This window comes from Solanum stenotomum, chromosome 6, assembly GCF_019186545.1.
Source record: "Solanum stenotomum isolate F172 chromosome 6, ASM1918654v1, whole genome shotgun sequence".
Taxonomy (NCBI): Eukaryota; Viridiplantae; Streptophyta; class Magnoliopsida; order Solanales; family Solanaceae; genus Solanum; species Solanum stenotomum.
This window is the reverse complement of record NC_064287.1, coordinates 41,969,116-41,995,841: the sequence shown is the minus strand read 5'-3', so window position 1 is coordinate 41,995,841 and position 26,726 is coordinate 41,969,116. Positions and strand designations below refer to the sequence as shown.

Below are 26,726 nucleotides of genomic sequence, written 5' to 3'. Positions count from 1 at the left end.
AGCAGTTTCCATTGAATTTCTTCTTAGGAGGATTGCTCTTTGGACCAGATGCTTTCTTTCTTTTCTTTGATTTTGTGAGATCTTCTTCAACAATATTTACTCCAGATATTGCTGAATTACCACGCGATCTCTTTTCTACGGCCTTGTTATCCTTTTCGATTCTCAGCCTTACCATGAGATCTTCAACAGTCATCTCCTTGCGTTTATGTTTCAAGTAGTTTTTGAAGTCCTTCCACAATGGAGGTAACTTCTCAATAATTACAGCTACTTGAAACGCATCATTCACAACCAATCCTACATTAAAGATTATGTGAGTATTAATAATAAACTTAATATTTCCAACATAGGTATTAAATAAATTTATACCTTCAACAAGGAGATCATGGATTATGACCTGCAATTCTTGAACATGGGTGACGACGGTCTTACAGTCTATCATCTTATAGTCCAGAAACTTTGCCACAATAAACTTCTTCATTCCGGCATCCTCTGTTTTGTACTTCTTTTCTAAAGCATCCAGAGTTCTTTTGAGGTTTTCATATTACTGTACACATTGTACAGATCATCCTGCAGGCCACTCAGAATATAATTTTTACACAAAAAATCAGAATGTGTCCATGCTTCTGTTACCAAGAATCGTTCTTAAGGCGGAGTTTTATCCGACATAACAGGAACGTTCTTATTAATGAACCTCTGCAGACTCAACGTAGTCAGATAGAAGAACATCTTTTGCTGCCATCTCTTGAAGTCGACTCCAGAAAACTTTGTAGGTTTCTCAGCCGGTGCTAGGGCAGCATTTAAACGATTGTGTGCAACCGATGTTGTTGCAGCACTTACTGTTCCAGCATTTACTTGACTTGAATTAGTCATTTTTCTGTCACAAATGGCAGACAAATTTAGTATGTGAAATACTACCAGTAAAGACTAAATTCTTACACAGACTGTTTCTGATTTAACGATAAAGTTTTTTGTTCTTTTAATCGTTAACCGAATGAATTTTAAAAATTCAAACAGAGTACAAAACCATAAAGGTTTTAATCTCCAGAAACCTCAAATACAGAAACTACTAAATTTCTTAAGATTGTTATCTCCTGTTTTCAGGTTAGTCAAAAATACAAAAACAGAAAAAAGATGAAATTGACAGAATGATTTTTAATCCGAGTCCACAGAAACCACTGTGTTTCCTTAAGAAATTTAATCCCCTCACTGTACCCGAGGTTGCAGATTAATTCCTTCCAAGATAAAACGGATTAACCTGTTAAAGAAGTAGCGGTACCTCAAACTTCAATAACTTCAGCGAACACAAGAACAACAACAAGAGCACACACAGACTCAGTCGATCGACAATTTTATTTATGTAAGAAAATGTATGCAGAGAGGGAAAATTTTAGTGTTTGAAAAAACGAAAAAGACCTCTTATTTATAGCCATTTGCAGCAAGGAACGCATCTGTTCAGAAAATCTGTTCAGACCCGTTTTTTCCAGAACATTGTGTCCTTTGGAAAAGTAACGACTTTTCAGAAGGAATACCGTTTGGGAAAAGTAACGACTTTTTAGAAGGATTACCGTTACACGTGAATTTCAAATAAATTCAGTTGCGCCAAATTAATTCTGTTATTTAATTAACATTCTGAATTAATTTATAAGAGAAAGGAAATGATTTAACAAGATTGATTAAATAAATTTTGTCCAAAAATATTATCAATCACATCAAAATCAAAATCAAAATCTGAAGCCGAAGCCGAGCGAGCGACGACGACGGCGCGAGGGGGTACCTTCTTCTTAACCCTTTAAGAACTAAAGGAAGTGTTTCCTAATATAAGGACAACAATTTCCTTTCTTCTACCGATATGATAAAAATGACCTTTCATTTGCACTTTTGCAATGATGACTTTTCATTTTCCCTCCAAAATTGGTTCCCCCTTTTTCATTGGTTCTTCCACTTTCCATTTTCTCTTTTTTATTTCCCATTCATACCTTGCTAAACCCAACACCTTCCATTTCTCCTTTGTGGTTTTGATTGGATCTCGCGATTGTAGCAGAATTTTTTAAATTTTACGTGGTTATTTGTTTTTTCAGTCTGATCATCTTATTAGGTCCCAAGTAAGTATACAAACTTATGTAAAACCTAAAAAAAAAGACATATTTAATCACAATTTAGTGAAATTAGAAGTTGAGTTATTACATTTTCATGAAGATGAGATGCGCGCGCACACACTCCCCTGATTTTTAATCATGATGGAAGACTTCGTAAAATTTTCGGACAGCATTGCGTTAAGTCATAAGCCTAACTTATAAATTGATGCTTTTAATTAAAAGCAATAATTCAATGCATTGTTATTACAAGCAACTTGTAAATTTTCTAGCTTATGGACAGAAATAATTGCACTTTAAATTTATTTGTTATAGGACAGGTAGATACTTTGTATACCATTTCTTCCTACTCTCTTCTTCAAATAGAAAAAATTAAAATTAAAAAGCCTCAAAAATACACAAAGAAAATAAAACTTCAGATTGTTTTCTCTTCAAATTATCTCATATCCAATTTCAATAAGCTTGGATATAGATGGTAACTCGGTAAGTAATATGTTCAATACGAAACATGTAATTTTAGCTCGAACCTGATACATACATTAAAAAAAGAGTATTTAATAAATTTAAATAATTAATTTCAAACACAATTATTATAAACAATTTGATTATATATCATATCGATTTTTCCCTCAAAACTTAAAAAGTATTTTTCAAGTGAAAATATTATTTCTCACTCAAATTTTAACATATTTTTCTTGTGAACCCCAAACATGTTCAAATATATATAATTTAAATTTTAATACTAGTGGTACTTTTTAATGTAGACAAGTTCCATTATTTTTACTGATTAAAACTTTAGGTTACATCCACCAGCTTTAAAAAGACTAGGTATAAAAACCTACAGTTTAAAGACAATGGCATGTGAACATAAACTCTTGGTTTTCAAAACCTAAAACAATTACAGAACTTACAAAAAAAAAAGCAGGGAACATTACCTGTACATAATAGGAAAAATAAATAAATTTAGCCTCATATTTCTGTATATAATGAACCATTAAAAGTTTTAAAAAAAAGTAAAAAAACTATAGTAGGAGGAACAAATTCTGAACGCCGCCAGTGTAATCATTCAGAGGGATATTGTGTTGAAAAAAAGCTTTTCAACTTCCCCATAAAATTAAATCTTCTTTTTTAAAAAAATATTTAATTTCTTTTGAAGAAAATAAAAATTAATCTGTCATCTTATATATCCTTTTTCCCGTAAATCCCGACTATTTGCTTTTATGTTAGATTTAGACATTCTGATGCTGACCCCTTCTTTTGGAGCGTCATTCTCGATCCTTTTAAGTAATAATAATTCTAATTTACTACTTATATCTTTTTTTTTTTCGTTATTATTGTCTTGAAATGTAAATAATCCATAACATAATTTGAGAAGAATGTACTTTTTGAGGCAAGGGTCTAGAGTTAATGCCATTCAATAAAAATATTTAAAAACTTCATAAATATACTATATGTTTGGTACGTGAAAATGGAAATTTTTAGACTGACATCTTAAATAAAAAATAATTGTTTCTAATTAGAATTTTGCAAACACAAGTATACTATGCTTAATGCTAATGTTTACTTATTTCTAGGTGCCAAAAAATAAAATCATTATCAATGAATATATTTTTTTTGACATCTATTTTAATTTTTCAGAAACTTCTGTTCTCCATTTTTTTTTCACGAGCTCCATCTTTGCCATACCATTTTATCTCACTGTCGCATCCGCGTGGAGATTAATGTGTAAAAAGTTTCATTCATTAATTAGAACATAGTTTATATTTTTTTAAAAAAAGAATTAAATTGAAGTGGTGTCTTGTTATCTGAAAGCTCGTTTGGTACGAGGGATAAGGAATAACTAATTTGAAACTAATTTTTAGGATAGTTTATTTTATGTTTGGTTGGATAAAATTACAAGTTAACTTATTCCAGACTTAGTTATCCTAGATTAATAAGTTATCTCAACGTTTAATTTTATCCCATATTAAAAATGGAATAACAATCATAAAATAATTACTTACTAAATAATAATCTCAAAGATAATTTATTCTTCAGTCATATGAGTCCTCAGAGTAATACAGTAATAAAATTGGTTAGGTATAATCAAGGTCAAACGCTTAAACTGTAAAATCATTCATTAACTAATGAAACACAAAGCTTCTTTGAATACATCGTCAGTACGACATATTTCATGCAACAATTTATTTTCTATATCTTTTCTTTTGTACTATATATTCCCTTCGTCAACTTTTATTTGTTATGTTGTGTTTTTAAAAGTTAATTTAACTAATTTTTAAAATTAAATTAAATTACGTTAATTTGATATTTTAAATAAAAAGTTCAGATATTCAAACACAATACGAAAAGTACTAAAAATTACAATTTTTTACATATCAATATGATGAAAAATACATCATAAAATATTTATAATTTTTTTATAGTTTAATTAAAAAAAAAATACGACAATTAAAAGTCGACGGAGATAATTATCATCGTGTTGGGAATAGATGAAAGGCTTTTACTGCATGATCACGCTTTTAGCTGTCACATTCCCCCAACTAATTTTTTGGAACGTCGTTAAACCATTATTACTAATTATGAGTTTGTATGTATCAATTTCTACACCACTTAATTATGCTTCACTCGTGTTCAATTAATTGGTTTTCATTTCAATTTTTAAATTATCATACAAACTTAATTATCAAGTTTGTATGATAATGTTACGTTCTTTCCTCATTTTTTTTTAAAAAAGTAATTTTTTTAATAATGACGAAATATATTGGAGTTATACGCTAATTAGCGACTTAGCTTAAGGAAAATGTTGCATTGTTATTTATGCTGCATTCTTTAATTAAATTAAAAATATCAGGTCTCTTGGCCTTTTTAAAATTTGATAAATACATTAGCATCAAAGAAAGAAAAAAAACAGTAAAATTGAACTCACATGTTATTATATGAGAAATTTTCATCATAACGCTAGATTGACAAATTAAATACATTATGTTGGAGATAATATAGTAATAGAAAATGGTGGTTGCAACATTTATTCTTTTAATTAATGAGAAATAAACAGGAGCATCGTATAGGATTTGGATGATTATATATTATCGAATATATATCATGCAACGACATCGTTTGTAGGCACCTTATTTTCAAATGACTAGTTTTTTTCCCTTACATTATAATTCATCCATCATTACTACTAAAAACATTAGTAGGTGTAAAAAATATTTTCAAAATGAAAGGAGTAAATTTTAAGAAATTAAATTCACTAAACGTACTACTTTTATTTTCAAATTTTGATATGTTATCCCTTTAATTTTCTTTATCAAACAACTTTTTAACTTTCTATTTAATGCTACTATAATATAATTAATATACATCAAAGTTAAACATTTTGAGAGTTTGTATTCCATCAAATACTCTCATATAAAGTAAATAACATAGACCAATGGTATGAAATCATATTTATTCCAACTTACTACTTATAAAGGTAATCCTAGCACTGATTGGTAAACTTTGAATTACAAGTAGACATTTATTACAGTACTATGAGTCGTCTCTTATATGTAAAGGTAATTTAGATTGAATTAGAAAAGGAAAAAAAAAAAATATCACCTCTACTAAAACGTTACTATTTTATTATCGAAATTTCTTACTAAAAAAATTGTTCAATAGCTATCCTACACAGATATTTGGATTAAGTCAATGGGAAAAAGAATAAAGGCATTATTGTTTTATTCAATCAAAATGAGTGAAAAATTACATTTGAAAGCACAAGGGTATAGCCATTGGTCAATGAAGTGATTGTTGAATCCTGAAATCTGATGTTCAAACTCAATGGAGAAAAAAATATAGTACTAGGTAATTCTATTCCTATATGTGCAAGCTTGATGAACAGAATTACTTGATACTTGTTGTTGTTGGGAGGTGACAATTAACTAGTAAAATTAATTAAGATGCGAGAAAACTGATCCGACCAATACAAATTTTGGTGTGGATTTTTTTTTTTCTTTTTTTCTAGTAGTGTGTGTTGGGTTCCTTTGTAGTACTAGCTGTAGAGTATTTACTTTCTATTTAATGGCCGTGCAACGCGTAAATTCTTCTTTATTGATGCAACCACAACACAAATCCCATTATAAATACAACCTCAAAATCCATATATCCCTACTACTTACATTCTCTCCTGCACAAACAACCTTGTCCTAAGGAAAAAAAAAAAAAAACCCTACCAAATTTTCTTTTGCATTTTTTTCATATTGAAAAAAAAAAATGGAAAATGCAATGAGAAGACTTAATCAAGAATCTGATCTTCCTCTCCAAAACACTACAAACTCTACCACTCTTAATAAAACTAGATCTTCTTGTTCATCAAACAAAAGATCACTGAAAGACACTACTACTGGTCCCTCCGCGGTAAGATACCGCGGAGTTCGTCGTCGTCCATGGGGACGATACGCAGCTGAAATTCGTGATCCTCAGTCTAAAGAAAGGAGGTGGCTTGGTACTTTTGATACCGCTGAAGAAGCTGCTTGTGCTTATGATTGCGCTGCTAGAGCAATGCGTGGTGTTAAAGCACGTACTAATTTCGTTTACCCTCCTTGTCCTACTCCTACCCAACCCACTTGTACGAACGATGCTTTGTTTAATATTCATTCGTCGTATAACTCTTTGAAATCAACATCGCCTTATTATCATCAGAGTTCTAATACTCTTAAGGACTTGTCTAATAGACCCTTTTTTCATTCCTCTAGTCCTTATGGTTCTACGGGGCGTGGTCATGTTATTGGTTCGACTTGTCAGAAAAGTAATGATTCTTTGAATATGCTTCTGTTTCGTGAACTTCTGAGTTCAAATTCCAGTAACAATAGTACTGCAAGTAATTTGAACGTGACTGGTAGTATGAATATGCCTAATCTGTACGAACAGCTGCCGAATTTCATGAATAATAGCAATACGAACAGCTTCTGTTCGTATTTGCCCACTAGCAGCAACACCGTTATTCCCAGCTCTTCTGTCATGACCACTCAAGTCCCCAAATTTGATAACACCATCCATTTTACTGTCAACAACAGTAGTACTACCGCACATGATTCTGCTGCAGGGATGGATTTTTTTCCATCTGAGCCGTCTGATTCTGGATTATTAGAAGAGGCCTTAAATGGTTTTTTCCCAAAGCCCAAGCCCATTAAGTCTCTGCCATCATCATCACCTAATTACGGAGAATTTTGTAATATTTTCTCTCAACAACCACAACAGGTGCAGATTAATGATGGTGGTTTAAACAGTGATTTTGGATTATTTTCGTCGTCGTCATCGTCATTGTCATCATTTCCAGTGGATTATTTTCCAGGAAATCTTCAGGTGTCACCAGGAGACAACATGATGGGAGACATATTTCAGTATCCAGATCTTCTCAGTATTTTTGCAGCTAAGCTGCAAAATGCTTAAACTTTGTACTACATCTTGCACGACTTTTATCTACCTGACTTAATGTACTAATTTTCTATTATATGCTTCTTAATTAATTAATTACTAGTATTTAGAAGGGGATCTGGATTTGTTCTGTTTCTGGTTTAAACAAGAAATTTCTTGATTTGAAATGTAAGAGTTTATTCAGTAATATAGCAGTGTTATTTTCTTAACATATATCATTCCTCCAGCTTCTTTTTTTTTTCTTCCGTACGTAAAGCAATTTTATTAGCTTGTGATTTAGTACGAATCTCTGAAATGATACCTTGTGAAAATTTAGAAATTCAACGTTTTGAATCGATTGCGATGAACATTTTTTTTCTTTTTTTAGTTGCATCTATTTCTGGTTTTATATTTTACAACTGTAAGATTTAACGGAATGTTTGTTTGTTACGTTGTTTGGTGTTGAAAGTTTTTTTTTTTTCAAGTTCCTGGCTACATATGCTTTTAGGGAAAGTTTATTTGGTTGTGTTGACTTATTTTTCAAATACTGTACTTCATGCATGTTTTGTATTTTGGTACAATTAATTTTCTATTTTCTATCTTCGGAATTATGGGCTTTTGGTGTATACTGTCAATCTTGCCTTGTTCTTGCAGAAAAGAAAAAAAAAATCACCTTTTTTAAAAAGGGTAGAAAGTGAAGTACTAGTACTACTTTGGTTTACAAAATAATAAAGAGTTCTGAAGTAATATCCAATTTTATAATTTTTATTTCAACTTGTGAGTTAATTACTTAATTATCTTTTCAAAGTAAAATATGCATATTAATAATTTACTATGCTTTAGACTCTAACAAGTTAGTTAGAATTGAGTATATGAATTCTCTAAAATTGGAATTGAACTATGAGTTGTTGGCTACTCTCTCTCAGCCCATTTTACTTTTTATTCATAAAAAAGATTTAGTTGAATTTGTATGAAATTTAAAAAATAAGATATATTGTTTCAATTGAGGTAAATAAATAATTAAGCATATAAGAAATAAGTTCATGATAAATTGAATATATTAAGTAAATAATGGATTAATATAGTTTGAGTCAGCCTTCGAGGAAGGTTAACTTAAGTAATTGATTGATAAGCTAATCGAACAAGTAATGAAATTACCAAAGATATTAGAATATGGAAATTAATGATTCACAAGATGATGATCCTACCCTTTTTATAGGGGTAACTTTTCAGGAATAGATTGTCCATCATTAATTTTTATTATTTGTGATGAATGATATTCAAAAGTAAAAATAACGTCAAATTTTACTCGTGGAATGATTTCATAATGATTATTAATGTGTGCAAATGACTTTTCCTCCTAATGTTCATAAGTATATGTCCGATTTAATTCTATGGGGTGAATTGCTCCATCGATCTCTTCGAGTATTATTATTATTTTGCTCATTTTTAATGTATCTTTGCTCAATTCAACCACACATTTAACTTTACTTATGTCTCGATTATTTTTACTCTATACAATTATGCATCTAAAGATTTGAATTAACTATCACACCCCCTATAGAATTGTCAAGTAGTATAATAAAAGTATGTACTTTTTTCTTTTTATTTCTCTATTTGTTGGAATTAATAATTTTTTAAAAAATTATAATTAAAAATTAGTAACCATTTCGTAAATAATTTGAAATATTAATAATCAATTTTTTAGCAAAATATTAATAAGAATAATTTAGTAGACTAAATACTTAAGGAATACTTCTTTAAAAAATTACAAAACACTCAAATAAATGAACAACTAAAAATGGACGGTCAGACCAATACTCTTTTTCTCGATGATCATATTTTTGCAACTTAAGGTGTGAATGTGACAAGTGTTTCCAAATAGTGTTAGTACTCCTACTATTTTTCATAAATAAAGAAGAAAGAATGACTAAATTCAAATAATGTCATTTATACTCCAGATTAAAGGCAAAAGGCATAAATTGCCCCCTAAACGTATACCCAAAAGTCATTTACACACTTTAACTAATGGTATGACCTGTTACACACCTTAAGTACATAAAAGTATATTTATTTCCCCCTTCCGTCACCCAACCCAGGGCGCGTTTCGCTCCACATAGTTGAGCGCGTCAACGCACTAATAAAGTCATTTTTATTTATTTTTTTAATTAAAAAAATCTAACCCAACGGTTATATTCCCATTCCCTTCACATAACCCACCCACCCGACCCTAATGAACAAAAACCCTAAATTTTCACCAAAAATCTGAATCAAGAACCCTAAATTCAAACATAGTTCAAAATTCCTTCTTTTGAATCAAAGGTACCTCTTTTTCATTATTATTCATTCATCTCTTTTCCATTTTGATTCATTTCTCTCTTTTTCATTTTGATTTATTTCTATCTATTTCGTATTTTGAATTTTTAGTTGTTTGATTCGCGGTAATTCTTATTAAGGTGCTACAATGGCTCGAATAAGCTTGACTAGGCTCTGTTTACAAGAGGAAGATCATGAATTGGAAGAGGTGCGATGCAAACACGGATTTGTTTTTCCTTTGTTGACCTCTTGGACCCTGAGAAATCCTAGTAGAATATATTGGGGTTGTCCTTACTATGGGGTAAGTTAATCTTTTTTAAGAGTTGAATAATTTGTTTTGTTGTTTCAAGAGCCATAGAATGATTCGTTTTGTTTTTCAAGAATCGTAGATCATGCGATTTTTGGCTTTGGAAAGATGATTACATTGATCCAAGATCCAAATTTGTGATTCCCAAGTTGTTGGGAAGAATTGCGGAGCTTGAACATAGTGTTGAATCTTCTCGAAAAGTTAAAACTTCGGATAAGGAAACCAACAAGCCTACTAAGTCGACCAAATCCATGGAAAGCAAAATAGATATGAACAAGAAGGAGTCAAAAATGGACAATTTTGATGATGATTTGAAGAAGATGAAAGCAGTTGAAAAGAAATGGAAAAACAAATTGGCCAAGTCCAAGAAAAGGGAGAAACAACTTTGGATTGCTCTGTTGTGTGTTTGTATTTTAGGTGTAAGTTTAGTATTTCAAAGAGTATTGTTTCTGAAAGGAGAAGGACATTCAAGGAAATTGTCATGATCTCTTATTGTACCAAAAATTTGCAATATTGTGTTGAACTTGTAAGGCTTTTGTGTAATGAAAAGAATTTACAAAGCTTTCCTTAGCTTAATTTGTCTCATTTATTGTTGCAAGTATTTGATTTTGTATTTGGTCATAAACTATATATTTAGTGTGTACAACTATCTGCTCAACTGTCTAAACTATACGTTTGTGTAGCCACTGCTTAAGTAGTCACTTATTGCCCTCCATAAACACAGAAACCATCACTAAAAGAGAAGCAATATTGTTACATAAACAGACATTCATAACTGCATAATCATTAATCAAAATAGAAGTTAATATATGTCAAAGCAGTTACATAATCAAACACCACAAATCAAAATGCAGTCACAACTGCAATTCATTGTCTTAAATATAAGGGTACTAAATAGGGATAAAGTGCATTGCATTGTCTATCACCCAACAAAACAAATGTCTACATTACATTACCAACAAAAATCTACCAAAACAAGTTAGATTGCATTAGAGCTCTCTAGGCTCAAATGTGCAGCCTTAGACCTAGTCTCCATTTGTTTGCTTCCCCTCATCTCTTCAAGTTGGCTTGATGTCATAGCTTGTTTTCCTTTCCATTTCACACCACATGGTGGTTTATGTCCAAGATCTCCAGTGACAACTGCTGAAGACTTCACATTTCTAAAGCTTTCACTGGGCATTCCAGGCTGTTCAAATGAATATAAATAATCTTAATTTGTGATTAAAGAAAAAATAATAAATGATATTTAAGTATAGAAATAGGGAACTTACATTAATAATAGTAGCACCACTTTGTGTGTGTAGTGCACCCATTCCAACCATTCTTGTTCTGCTAGCAACACTACCCTAAAAAATAACAAAATATTCAGTAAAGCAACTTATTTAAAACTTATACATGAAGTAAATAAAGGAAACTATATCACCTTTTCTGTTGAACCCTTTGGTCTACCCCTTCCTCTTTCAGTTGGAGCATTAGGTGTTGCTCTTGGGCCAACAATTTGTGTTGATGTTGGTGCAGCAGCAGGGACAACAGTTTGTGTTGATGTTGGTGCAGCAGCAGGGCCAGAAGGAGGTCTTGAACTTGGTCCAGCAGCAGGTCTTGAACTTGGTCCAGCAGTAAAGCTTGTGCCAGAAGCAGGTGCACCAAGAGGACACTTTCTTTTATTGTGACCCTTGTTATGACAAGTGCTGCATGACATCTCAATCCCTCTTTTGGATAATTTTCCAGTTTTACTGGTTTCACCTTGCTCTTTCTTCCTTTTCTTGCCAGGCCTTCCTGGCATCTTCCTAACAGGAGGTGGTATCACAGAGATGTTTTGTGATTCTGGCCACATTTTCAAATTCATAACTGGCTGAATGAAGTAGTTGTATGTCTTCATGTATGTTTCTCTGTTATACCAATGAGAAATGTAGTTGATTGGGTCCAATTTCCTATGGTGAAGAGCAGCTATTGCATGAGGACATGGTATGCCTTTCAACATCCATGCTCTACAGCTACATATTTGCCTTTGAATATCAACTACATGTCTGTATGGTCCATGAAGTACCTCATACCCTGTATCTGAATTCCATTCAATGCTGCATTTCATAGACTTAGTTGTGTTATCTTGTAGAACCTTCATTGCCATTGGAGAAATGTCGCATATCCAAGTATTGCAAAACTCTCTCATCTGTCCTATTCTTTTCATCATTTTCACCCTAATTTCTTCAAGCATTGTAATTATAGTCTTATGCCTTGCTGCTAATATCCATGAATTGAAACATTCAGCCATGTTATTGTCTACAACATCACATTTTGAGGTAAAATTGAAGTAAAACTTGCCCTATCTTTCAGGATTATAATACAACAAGTGATCAACTATATTATTGCCCAACCTTTTCATATAACTAATGTTATCTTTTAACTCAACCTCAAAAGTAGACCTTGCACACCTCCAGAAACATTTCTTTCTCTCAAGACCTCTCCATCTCTTTGACCAGTTAGCAAGGATGTGTCTAGCACACATTCTATGCTCAACATTTGGCAAATGATCAGTTATGGCAATTTCAAGACCCTATAAGAAAATTCAAGACATAAAACTAAGAAACTAAGACATTTATAAATAAATGGCATTCAGGACATGAAATAAATCAAAAAAATCAATAAATATTCTAACCTTTTGCATATCTGATATGATTGTGAGGTCTGTACCATCTCCCAACTGAAGATCTTCCTTTAGAAGTTTGACAAACCATGCCCAAGTAAACTTATTTTCAACTTCAACTACTGCCCAAGCCAGTGGTAGCATTTGATTGTTCCCATCTTTACAAACAACAACCAATAATTGACCTTTAGATACTCCCTTTAGAAAACAACCATCCAAACCAATGCACCTCCTACAATCAGCCAAGAAGGACTTCTTCATTGCATCAAAACATAGGTAGAAGCCTTGAAACATTTTTCTACCTTTTTCAAATGTTTCTTCATGAAGCTTGACTACACATGTACTACCTGGATTGGTTCTTAGCAACTCATTCTTGTAGTCCAAAATCCTCCCAAACTCAAGAACATAGTCACCCATTAACTCCTGTAATACTTTGTTTCTTGCTCTCCTACACACTGTTCTTTCAACATATAAATCCAATTCTTTTTTAATAAGCCCTTGAAACTCAAAGATTCTAATGTCAGGTTGTTCCTTTATCTTTTCACAGTAGTGACTAGATAAGAACTTGCTATTACAAAGCTTGTTCCTATTAGTAGGATCACATTTGTGAACTGGATTGTATGTCTTTACAACAAAATTATCTGTCCTAGAATCAAAGCTAGCAAATAAAACCCAAGGACAACCAATTGTACACCTAACCCTTACCCTTGTTGGTTCATTAATATACATTTCAATTGCAACATGTTCAGCAATAGCATATTTGGTAACAGCAGATCTAAACTCATTAACACTTTCAAATACAAGACCCAATTCCCACACTACTTTCTGAGAAGATGCATCAAATACAACTCTATTCACCTTCTTTCTCCTTCTTGGCTTAACTCTCTTTGTTGAACCTCTTCTTCATCATCACTGAAAGCATCTGGATCTGTTTCAAAACTGACAGCTTCATCTGAGGGATAATAAGGCTCATCACCAGCTAACTTGCCTTCTAAGTTATTTCTATTACCACCTGTAATTCATCATACCCAGCATCTGGGCCTTTTTTTTCTGTTCCTAACTTGACATGATCAGGCAATGGAGCTCTTTCTCCCATTTTCCTTCTCTTTCTTTTACTCCTTTCCTCCCTAAAACTTCTTAGTTCATCATCTACATCACTCCCATTAAATCCCCCCCTCCCCCCCATTCAATGATTATCTATCTGAATCTTGTTCATTAGAAGGATGGACAGGGTCAGGAATTGGATCAGAGGAAGGATGAACATGGTCAAGAGTTGGATCAGTAGAAGGATGGATAGGGGCAGGGGCATAAGCAGGGGCAGGGTTTGAGGCAAGGTTTGAGGCATTTTGTTGGGCCTCATGTGTGGCATTTTCTTGGGCCTCGTATGTTAGTTCTAATTCAGTATCAAAAGATGCATTAGGCCCACTGTTTTGAGATGCTCCCTCACCTACTCTACTTTCCCCATATTCCAATAAAGGTGGGACCAAAACAGGATCAGCAACAAAGTGACACACAAAACAGTCCAAAATATCTCCATGACTCAAACACTCGGCAATTAATATAGTATCATAGTCAGATTTGATTTCTAACGTAGCAGTACTTCTAGGAAGTTTTACATACAACACACATTGTTCAGGTTCCTACCCCAACTCTTTCAGACAATCCCTCAATTCAAAATAAGATGACCTATCTATATCAACATCTAAAAACTCATAAACTCCTCCACCATGATATGGTTTCCCCTTGTATTCCTTTTTTCCAATCTTAATAACACCACCGTGGTAAAATCTCAAAGTAATCAATTCAACAGACATTTTAACCTGAAAATAATGTTACCAGTTAACCCTCAACAACAACGACAAAACATTTACAACAACAAAATTCATACTATAACAACGGGGAATCATGTGAATGAAAGACGACATACAGTAAACTTGAAAAAAAAAATAAAGACGAAATAACCCTAAGCTAAAAAGTATGAACTATGAAGTAACCCTAGAAATGTTTGACTGACCTTTCAAATATGGAGACGACAACAAATTATGAACGATGAACGCCTCGATTGTACCCACCAAACCCTAGTAACCACCGATTTGCTTCCACCAAACGATGAACGCCTCGATCGACAATGTTCTTCAAATATAACTACAAGGATGCTTCAAAAACACCACAAAATCGAAGAAATCATTAGCTAAAATTAGGATTTACAGATGAATTTTTTCGATTAGGTTTTGGTGTTCTTAGAGAAAGGAAACGGGTGGGTGAAATAAATGGACTAAGGTAAAATAAAATGGAGTTGGGTGAAAAAAATCGGGTTTGGGTCAAAAGAAACGGGTTTGGGTCAAATGAATCGGATTGGGGTCTTTTATTACGTGGCTTAACTAGGAGGAGAGTGGCTTTCACTCTAGGCATAATGTCCTGGGTTTGGTGACGGAAGGGGGAAATAAATATACTTTTATGTACTTAAGGTGTGTAATAGGTCATACCATTAGTTAAAGTGTGTAAATGACTTTTGGGTATACGTTTAGGGGGCAATTTATGCCTTTTGCCCCAAATTAAATACCATCAAATATTGATGAATTAATGTAATAATTAATAAAGTACCTTTATCTGACACGAAATATGTACACGCTCAACGTGCATCAACTGCTAATTAGTCACAAATTATCTTGACCTCAATTTATAATTATCTAATTTAATCATGGACATGTGTTTACCCAATACATTTAGCTCATGTTAATTTCACCCTTGGAATAACAACCAAGTTCAGGCGTAAAGCGTTCACCATCAACGGATGTTGGGCGAGGTTGCTCCTTACTTAATTAGAGATTTCGAATTTGAACCTTAAATATGAAAAAATTCTTGAAGCTTTCTTCTAAATGGCCCTACGCAATGCGAATTCAAAATAGTTGTGCTCCAATGCAATACCAAACACCAAGTGGAAAATAAAAAATAATTTTAAAAAAGAAAGTACAAGGTGATGATTCTACTCTTAGAGTGACTCAGCATAATGCTCTCAGAAATTGGAACCGGACTCAAAGGATGTGATCCTGGCTTAGAAAACTCTTCATCCGCCGTTAGAGGATTCGTTTGTGACTTCCCCTTTCGGAGAGTTTTCAATCGCAGGATTCAGCCCCGGCAAATGCGATGCAGTGCAAGACATTGTAGACTATGTGGCCGGTGACGTAAAAAATATGTCGACAGCTAGCCAACTCCGCTCAAGGAACATGGAGACTAGTTGAAGTATTGTGCTGCAACTGAGATAATGAAAAAATATTTCACCTTTTTAGTTATTTTTTTGTTGGAACTTTAGGTGGTTCTTGAAAAAAAGATTAGAGTTCAATTTTTTTTTAGTTAGTTTTAATATTCTTTTCGATCACTTTTAATTTTATTTTTCACTTAACATGTCTAAGATCACGTGATTGAAGAGTATTTTAGGATATTGTATACTTCTGTATAAAGTGAATATTATTATTTTGACGTATCAATCAAATATCAATTCGAATGATGGTGTATAGCTCAGCTATATTTAGCACGTAGTCTGCTTCTTGTTTACAAAATAATACTAATATCAATAATAAGAAGAAAAAGAAGAAAAAAAAAACACGATTACGATCAGAATTTCTTTAATTAAAGAAAACTAATTCTATATTTAATTTATAAAGTTTTGTCTTTATAGGTACTTTCTCCGTTCCATTTTATATATCACTTTTTTACTTTGCACTTGCATTAAGAAATGATATAACTTTACCCTTCTATCCTTATTTAATGTTTTCTTAAGTCAACTTTATTAATAATTAGCAAAATTAATTAACTATTCTATTAAGGGTATATTAGTCAAAATATGGTAATTTATGCATAAATTTTATAAAAATGACAAGTATTATGGTCCAGCTATTTATAGAAAGGAATAACATATAAAATGAGACGGATGGAGTACATCTTAAGATTCAATTTGCAAGACAAATCTAACCAAATTTACATGTGGTCGACAAAAAAAATTAATTAATTTTATTTTTGCACGAGCCCAATGTGAGGAAAATGACATAAAGTAAAGCAATTAATTAATTAGTGCGGTCCATATAAGTTTTTTTTTTTTTTTTTTTTATAAATTTTACAAATAAGACGTGTATAGAGGCATTAAATATGATCTAAAAATTGATACGAAAATTAAGCAGAGTAATCGTTCGGTCATAAATGGTCCAGTTATCAACTTATCATATCTTATTGTCCATTCTTATTTTTCTCTTTCTCCCACTCTTAAAATTTAATTATTTTATATTAGAATCAACGATTTTTTTCTCTTCATTTTATTTTTTGTATAATAGTGTGGATATACTGTTTATATATCACATATACAGAAAGATACAATAAATATATATATATATATATATATACTATTTCTTGTGGGTGTGCACATTATAATTTTGTGTTCAGTTGATTTTTCGCATGACCAATATAACCCATTTTAAAAGTAATCTTCATTTTAATTGAATGCTAGCCTAATACCGAACCATTTTTAAGATTTACTTTAATTTGACTTTATCGTTGAGAATTATAAATTTTATATTTTAAAAAGATCTACCAATAAATATCTCTGAGTAACTTGGTATTGGTAAAAATATCTTTAGAGCAATACATGCAATGAGAAATGATTACAAAGATCCTGAAAATATACAATTAGATACGTTTCCACATATACTTCCTTTCAACTAACTTATCAAGTATCAACTAATATAAGCTATTCATTTTATTTTCTTTTGAATTTACATGTAATTTGATTTCACATGTCATGAACTAATAATTCTATTATATATAATCGAACTCAACGCAATAACTTATTCAAACATTTTATTTTACTTTTAATAACCATGCAGTGCATGACAACCTAGCTAGAATATATGCTCTACGAAGCATCATTGCATGTACTAATATTTTTCGATCTAGAAATAATATAGATAAATTAGTATATGGATTTGTGACAAAAATAAAAATAGACACACTATAAACGAAATATCAAAATTAGCTTTGAACGATATTTTCGTAGCTAATAAAAATTTATCGCTAAATAGAATTAGCAATGAACTTTGCTATTTATCTTGGTCCGATCTGTCGGTAATTTGTTTTTTTTAGTAGTGTTGTATATCATTGCAACCATTCTTCTTTCGATAGACAAATTAAACACGGCAAGTGGAAGAATCTTAGTAATTTAATTGATTAATTATTTTAATTTTCATCTTAAAGGTGAAGGTTCGATTTTTTTTTATCTTGTCATCCCTTTCTTCATTTCCCTTTTTCTTACCCCCAATTTTTATTTTTTTTGTAAAGGAAATGGCAAGTGTTAATTAGTCGATATATCGTATTTATGGATGTATCTATAAGTGACCTTAATGAACATGATCCGATGTAAATGTGGGCATGCAGTAACTCAGTTGTGACAGGTAGTAGCGGAGCGGAGCCAAAAATTTCATTCAAGGTGTTCAAACTTTAAAGGGATAAATAATTTTTTTTTCAACAGATAGGTGCACAAATCATTTTCTTGTTCTTAAATATAATTGGGTCGGAAGAAGATTGTGTTAAAAAATGGAAGTAGTAAAAAATATTTTTTTGTTCTTAAATATAATTTGGTCCAAAAAAGATTGTGTTAAAAAATGAAAGTAGTGAGAATCAAACCACAAACCCCAAGGACTTAACTGAGCATACACTTATCACTGGACTATCAACCCCTGTGTTCATCTTTTAATATATATATATATATATATATATGCAAATAATAATGAATATTTTATCTATATATATGATTTAATTTTTCGATAAGAATGTTCAACTGACCACCCTTACTGAACTGTAGCTCCGCCACAGGTAAATAAAATTAGTTGGGTGGAGTGAAAGAAGCAAAAAATCAAATCACTATTAAAGCAAGCTGTATATAAGTTGGAGACAATATTCATTAATTAGGATACAAAATTATGTGACCTACATGACCTCAGCATAGGCAAATAATTTTTGCAAGTACCTTAATAGCTAGTATTTAATAATATTGAATATAAATATGGAGTATATCTCCCCAAGAACCAAACACTACAATGAATGCACAGAGTATTGCTGGGAGGAATTAAGGATCTGCTTCTGCTGTATGCCATCCCAACAGGTGACACTTAGAATCCCCCTTACATCATTGTCTTGTAAGCAGGTTTATTCGACGATGACAAAGTCAGAATTTTAATTTTTTAGGTTCGGCCGAACTCGTATCCGAGCTTCTAGCTCCCCCCCATTTTCCGGATTTCTTTTCAAAAAATTATACTCACTACACCAAAAATGATTAATAGCTGAAATTAATTAACGGTAATAGTTTAATTATCGCTAAATATGTATTTTTAGAGGCAATTAACACTCTTTGAAAATTAACTAATGTTAGTAAAGACTTAATCACTCTTTGTTATTGTATATATTTATTGTCGCTAAAACGTATTTTTGTTATAATAATTGTATGTATAAGATCAAATTTTTTTTTATGTATGTATAACAAGTTTTAAATCTCCTTTGATTTTTCAAATATTTACTTTTATAGTATTTTAAATCTTTTAGAGATAATTAATTCTAACTCCGTCATATTTGTGTATACTTGATAAAGTATTTGAATTTGGGTAGTGGTACACATATAATATTATAATACATTCATGTACGTGTTGTTGTCACTATATGACATTATAGTGTTATAGTATATACTATATAATATCATTGTATTTGGATTAAATATTGGTAGATAGATATATGGAGCTAAATAAATTGATGTCTGGATTTATTTAGTGATATTGTTGGGTACTTCAGTTATGTTCCAACAAATACAGTTGATGAGGCTTTTGTCCCTCTTTAATTTTGCAAGCTGTGACATAATACTTAGATATTATTATTATACATAATATACAGTAATACTTACTGATACAGTACTGACACGTAATATTATGTTAAGAGATTTCTTCTACACCACTCATAGTTTCATTTGTGTCGTCATCCCTCTTTTTGATGGGGTCTATCACTGTTCATTAATAAATCCCTCAGACATCACTAATGATTTTCTTCCATGATTTAATACCCTGATAAATATTGATTGTGTTCAGAAACGAATTCAAAATTTGAGATTTGTGGGCAATATGATGAAGACCAAGAGGGCAGCAATACGCTTAGTTAATGGTTCCCATGTCATATTTGCTACTCGCTTCATTTCAATTTGTTTTAATTTCTTTTTTAGTTCATTTTTAAAAAAATAAATTTTTTATAGAGTTTCGTCCAGATTTTCTTATTATATTTGAGCTTTTATTTTTTTTCCTAGAAGGAAAATCAAATTACTACCATAATTGCTTTAACTATTTTTGAAAGGAAAATATTAGGGGTATCAAATGGGCGGGTTAGATTGAAATTAGAGATATTAAAATATATTGAAATAGAAATTGGGTTGGGTCTTGACCTGCCCAAGTTTACTTTGGACTCAAATGAGCTTAAAAATGGGGTGGGTCTTGACCTGCGAAATTTGATCCGCTTAATCTCAATAATTTTAATATATTATTATGTAAGTTTTATAACCACAATTCGAATTTTAACTCAAGAAAAATTGAAAAAAGAAGTTACAAATGTATAGATAAATTCTAAAAGATGTAAAATAGATAGCAATTCATACCTTCAATATAGAAACATATATTATATCAATGCAAATAAAGAGTCTTAAAACATGTTGAAATTACAGATTAAATTGGGTTCAATTAAGAATTCTATTAAAATTAGTTGAGATTAAACCCAATTCAAAATATTTTGATTCCAACCCTTAATATTCTAGATGGATTACCTATAATTAGACTCATTTTTGACACCTCTAAAAAATATAATTCTCTTCCAAATGTTTGGAATTTCATAAATTGAAGATCTTCTCATACCAGAAAGCAATAATATTCACAGAGAGAGTTTTGTTTATGGGAGATTTTCTCCTAACATATTTATGCCTTTTCAATTATAATATGTAGACCGTTTAGCCAAATTATATTAATAATATGTTTTTAGTATGCTCTAATTTTTCATTTGATTTATCGCCAACATAATTTGTAATTGTAAGTTTCCACATGACGTCCTTATTCTTTGAAACCCAACACCTTTTCCTTTTTAGCATCTTTTTAGTTTTACTTTTCACCTGACTTGTTTCTCTAGTTTTAAAAAGGATTTTGAATTGTCATCTAATTTCTAATGATAAATTAGGAAATTTAAATTGTATTGAAATGTAAACTCATTAATTTTATAAAATCAGTGAAATTTTAAGTAAGAATTTTACTTATTCTAAGTAAAGCCGTTCCTTTAATTGAGCAAGAAGGGATTTATCTATTTCATTTTACGAAGAAAAGTTGCGTAAAGAAAATGATTTTATGAAGGGAGGAGAGAAACATTTTATTTGTCTTGATTTTGGAATGGAGGACCTGGGCCAACTTCTTTGCTTGAGAGCCCAACTTTTGCTATTGGTGAGAAGTTTCAAGAAGGTAAATTATGCGGATAAACAAACATATATCAGTTAATTAGTTAATATAGCTACAGGTTGCTTTAATTATAATTCGTGATCTACTCTTAGGTATAATTACGCGGCTTAGTGTTTTACTTTGTATAATTCGCACGTTTGTATAATATAATTTGTAGAACTGTTTAAAGTTCAGATGTTTGCGTTTGTATAAATTTATTTATTTGTTTTTATACAAAAATAATTCAATTACACAAATGTACCAGTGAATTATACAAACTCACGAGTAATACAAATGAGACAACTTAAATTATAGCTATAACTAGTAAATATGTAAACTATAGCTATGGAGCATAATTATGTTTATTATAGAGTAACTTTCACATATAACAAATATAAAAATCATATTTGTATGTTATAGCTATAATTTGCATAATTGCGCTCTATAACAAATTTTTTGTTTGCTATGGAGCTTTTGATTTGTATAATTCGCTAGAAACATCCAATTTTATACAAATTGTTCAGTCTTGTATAAATTCATTTATACATTGTAATTTGTATAATAAGATTTGTATTTGTATAATTATAAGTGTATATGACGAAAATATATGTATTTGTATATACACTTTTCTCTCGCTTTATACAAACACAAAAACATTTTATACCGAAATGTATAAAATGACTAATTGTATACCAAAAATTGCTAATTGTATACCGAATCAGATGGCAAAAAAAATGGAATGTTTGCTACGAATTACAATTAAAATAAGGACAAATTACTTAACTACACTCCTTTACTTACCTTAATATCCATTTATCCCTACTTATTTCAAAATTTTCAAAAATCCCTTATTTACCTATGTATCCCGCATGTATCCCGTGCACAACGTTATGTATCACGCTATGTGGAATGTATCAAACACTATGTATCCCGTGCACAATGCTATGTATCCCGCATGTATCCTGTGCACAACGCTATGTATCCTGCTTGTATCCCGTGCACAACGCTGTGTATCCCGCTAAGTGGAATGTATTAAACTTAATGTATCCCGTGCACAACGCTATGTATCCCGCTAAGTGGAATGTATCAAACCTAATGTATCCCGTGCACAACGCTATGTATCCCGCTATGTGGAATGTATCAAATCTAATGTATCCCGTGCACAACGCTATGTATCCCGCAAACATCATTTTTAAGGGATTTTTGGTAAATAAAAAACTAGAAGGGATAGAATGTTATTTAGTACTTATAATATGTGGTTCCTATAATTTAAACTTAAAATAAACTATAGCTATAACATTTAATTTGAATTAATAGTTTGTTATTTCATACAATTTTCCCTTTATATAATGGTTATTTGCGAATATTTCCGAAGAAGAAAGATTTGGGCATGCCGCATGGCCCAATGAGTTCTGAAAATTTGCAACAGTTCAAGCCTCTTTAACAATGTTTGTTTTCTGAAAATACTTTGGGCCGTCCCAACTTCGCTTTGGCCCTTTACTGAATTCCTAGAAAATTGTGATTTGGGCTGAAAATACTAATAACTCTGATTTTAGAAAGTTTGGCCAGGCAGGTCCATATCTGGTTGTACATCCAGAGACCCTTTTTGGGCATGCATTAATTTGAAGGACGAAATAACAAACATAATAGACATAATAACGCTTTATACCTATAGTTTCGATATATGAACTCCAAAGCTATAGTTTTGTTTGCTATGGAGGTTGTTGTTTGTATAATTCTGTCTGTTTGTATATTTTGCTTGCGAATATACTCATAGGGTAAGTATATATAAATTTTGAATTTATACATTTAGGAATTTTCCAGAACTCCGTTTGTATATTTCGCTTGCCAATATACAAACAGAGTAATTTATTATGAATTTTTCATTCGTATTCAAATAGCTAGGGTAAGCATATACAAAATTCTGAATGTATACAAATCAGGTGAATAACAAAATTGAGAAAACTATAGCCGCAAATTATAATTTTCTTAAACTATAGCTATAGTACCTTATATAGGCTAAATGTTTACTATTCTGCATCATCAGCTTTTTACACAAAAAAAAAAATCAATATGAAACCGAATTTCTTGAGGCCAAGATGGCCAAAACCCAACAAATCACAACTTCTATTTTTAAAATTTTGCATTCTTTTAGAATACGTAAAATCTGCACTTTTGAGCTCCCGTAGTATCCTATGTATATCATTTTGTATCTATTTATCTTAATTCTTATGAATATATTTCCATGATAATGTGTGTGATATGAACCATATACAACGTGATATATACATAAAAGACCGACATTTTCTTGGTCTGATTTTGATACATGTCTAATTATTTCTTTTTTAGAAATCATATATATAAAATGAATACTTTGCATACTTGAGAACTAGTTACTTATATTTCCTCTTAGCAAAAATATACAATCCTTCCTTACCTTCTCTTATTTTCCACCTCTGCTTAAATTTGGAAAGAAATGATAACATCAAATATTATTTGAAAAGTACACAAAAAGTATTATAAATTACTATAATTATTAATTTAAAATATTTTAAAACAATCTTACAAATTTAATTAATTCTCCACATTCTATTTATATCACATAAATTTAAACAAAAAAAATAATATATATTAAACTCGTGCTAGCATGGACTCCTGTATCTAGGTTGAAAAATATTGAGAAGACCAACCCCCTCCCCCAAGACAGAAAGAAACATGATTACCAACGAGGGTTGTAGTGAAATGGTAAGTACTCACTCTTACTCAGATCTCTCGGATTTGAGTCCCTGTAGGTACTGAATTATCTTTGTTAGGGAGTGTTTTACCCCTCCCCCTCCCCAATGTAAAACTTTCTAACGCGAATTCAAATTTAATTGGGCTTCAATACAAGTATTTAGATCGAACACCGAATAAAAATAATAATTCTAAAACTTACTTTTGCTAAGACCAAATAAAATGATGTGAGAAAGGGGGTCCTTTATAATATTCGAGAACCCACCCATGGGATTGTAATGTCCAAGCCATCATGACAGTTTTGGGACCCCTTTGAAACAAAGTGCTCTAACATAACCTTATAATATTCATCATGATTAAAACAAAGCAATTTTATTTTTATTTTTTAAAAAAAACGATAGGAAGAATTAAAGAAATAAGGTGGTTGACAAAGTAGTTGTAATTTTATCTTACTCGACATTAAAAAATGTGATAAAATGAATAACATCTATCCACTTTTAAATGAAAGCTTTTTTTACTTGATGTAACTTTAGATTAATTGGTCAATAAATTTTGTATAAAAAATGAACAAACAAAAAGAGCTTTTTCTTGCACTACTTTCCACAAAATGCTCTCAAACTTCTATACACTTTTTATTAGAAATAAAAATTTCAACCTTATCCCATTTAGCTATTAATTAGCGATAATTTATAAGAAAAATTAATTAATCAATTAGAAGATCTTTATCGATGAATTACTTGATGATTATCGATAAATTTCCTAGCTAATGTCATAGTTTTCAGTAATGATATTTTTTTCTCCACAAGTCCACGTACCCTAATCAAAAATATTCTAAAAAAAAATAGTAAATAGATTAAAGTTTTCTTGTATTGATATTGGATATTTGGAGTGGTTGAGTGATGACCATAAAGTGATTTAAATTTTGGATGCAGATGGGACATTTTAAGGAGTTGATTATATCTCTCGTGACACCAAAGGAAGAAAAAGACTAAAGATATTTGAATTAAAGATGAAAGTTGTATTATGTTATTATATTTATATGATAAATAGATATGACTATAGCTATCTTTGCTTTAATTACTACTATACTGCACTCCCATCACTTTTTTTCCCCTTATCCTTTTAGTTTTACCCACAACCAAATATCCTTATGAAATTAATATGGGTTGTGGTGCAATGGTAGGACTGTTTCACCCTTAATCAGAAGTTTTGGGTTCGAACTCTAAATATGAAGAAAATTTTATCAAGAAAGCCACTTCCAAATGAATTATACAGTGCAAGATCAAATTTAATCGAGGCTCCAATACGAACTTCGGACATGAAAAATCGAAAAAAAGGAATAAGATAACCCTCATGAATCCTGTTGAACTATAACTTCCCTTTTCCCAAAGTTCTTATCTTTATTTAAAAAGCCATACCCCAATAATATTGCTAAAAAAACAACTTCTTACACATCCAAGATCAAGTAAGTTCAAAATCAAGGCCATCATCCTATATTAAGAGATTTGAAAATCTTTTCTTCTTTAAAAAAAAAGGATATTAATCATAGAGAAAACGAAATATTCTCCACCTTCTTTTAATTTCGTATTAGTACTCATCTTAGTGAATTGAGTTGTAATTTTTTTATAAATGAACTTTGGTGATCTTTTTTTTTTTCAGTTAGAAGAGGGAATATGGAAGCTGGAGCAATTATTACTAAGGATATGAAGGTGGAGATTAATTCATCGACGGAACCGGAAAATATATCGCCGACATCGGAAAATGTTACGACGGGAGGATTAGCAAGGCAAGGAAGTATGTCCAAGAACAGTTGTCTTTGCTCTCCGACGACTCATGCAGGTTCCTTTTTAAATAAAATTAAACTTCGATAAAGTAAGAATCGAAGTTCAGTTATATACACTAACAATGTAATAAACATTTTAAACATTCTCAATGTAATTTTACTTGTGCTAACAAATTACTTTACTATTTATGCTAAAATACCAATCAATCTTACGTACTCAGAGGCAAATTCGAAATTTATAAACTATGGATGCTCAATCACTTTTAATCTGAAAATTTCAGACAAAATCATTAGTGTTTACTTAGTATATTTGTATGATTTTTTTAAATATAAGTGAAAGAGTTGTGTCCAAAAGTTAGGTTCATCATTGTACGTATTATACAAAGTTAGTGTTGGTAAATTTTTTTTGAAAAAATTGATTAAGCAAATATTTTTTTATATTGTCAGTGTATAATTTAAACTCGTTTTAATGGTGATGCAGGTTCATTCAGATGCAGGCTTCATCGTGCTCCAACGACGACTAATACGAATCTCCAGAGGACTAAAAGTATTGAATCAAATCCTAAGGCTAATCCCAATGCTTATACAACTATCTAGCAATGGTGCTTAATTCTATAGTTCTATGGAGTACGCACAATAAAAATTGGATTATTACTACAAGTCACTTATGTTAAAATCTTGTATTTTGATGTATGTATTGTAACGTTGCTTCTGTTGCTTATTAATTATAATTAAGTTGATTTATATCCTTTGTGTTTTCACTCATAGAGACTTGTCATGTGTAATGTAGCTTCGAGTTCTTTGAATGAAAGGTGGCTTGGAGTCTGTGGATGTTAAAGGGAAATTTTGGGAAGTTATAGAAAAGGACACATGCATCGAGATATGTTATTAGTGTTTATTTAAGCGTCTAGAATTTGAAGTCGATTTGGCTTTGCTCTTTAATACAAAGATCTCA

At 31.1% G+C, this 26,726-nt stretch overlaps 1 protein-coding gene and 1 pseudogene across 1 annotated transcript; both read left to right on the top strand.

Moving 5' to 3' along the window:
* Window positions 1–883: 883 nt before the first annotated feature.
* On the top strand, window positions 884–7,618 carry LOC125868763 (ethylene-responsive transcription factor ESR1-like; annotated as a pseudogene).
* Window positions 7,619–25,040: 17,422 nt separating this feature from the next.
* On the top strand, window positions 25,041–26,512 carry LOC125867793 (uncharacterized). The gene is given in 4 exon segments (XM_049548373.1): window positions 25,041–25,093; window positions 25,095–25,159; window positions 25,648–25,827; window positions 26,253–26,512. Coding segments are annotated over 4 exon segments (414 nt in total). The 3' UTR covers window positions 26,369–26,512.
* Window positions 26,513–26,726: the final 214 nt, after the last annotated feature.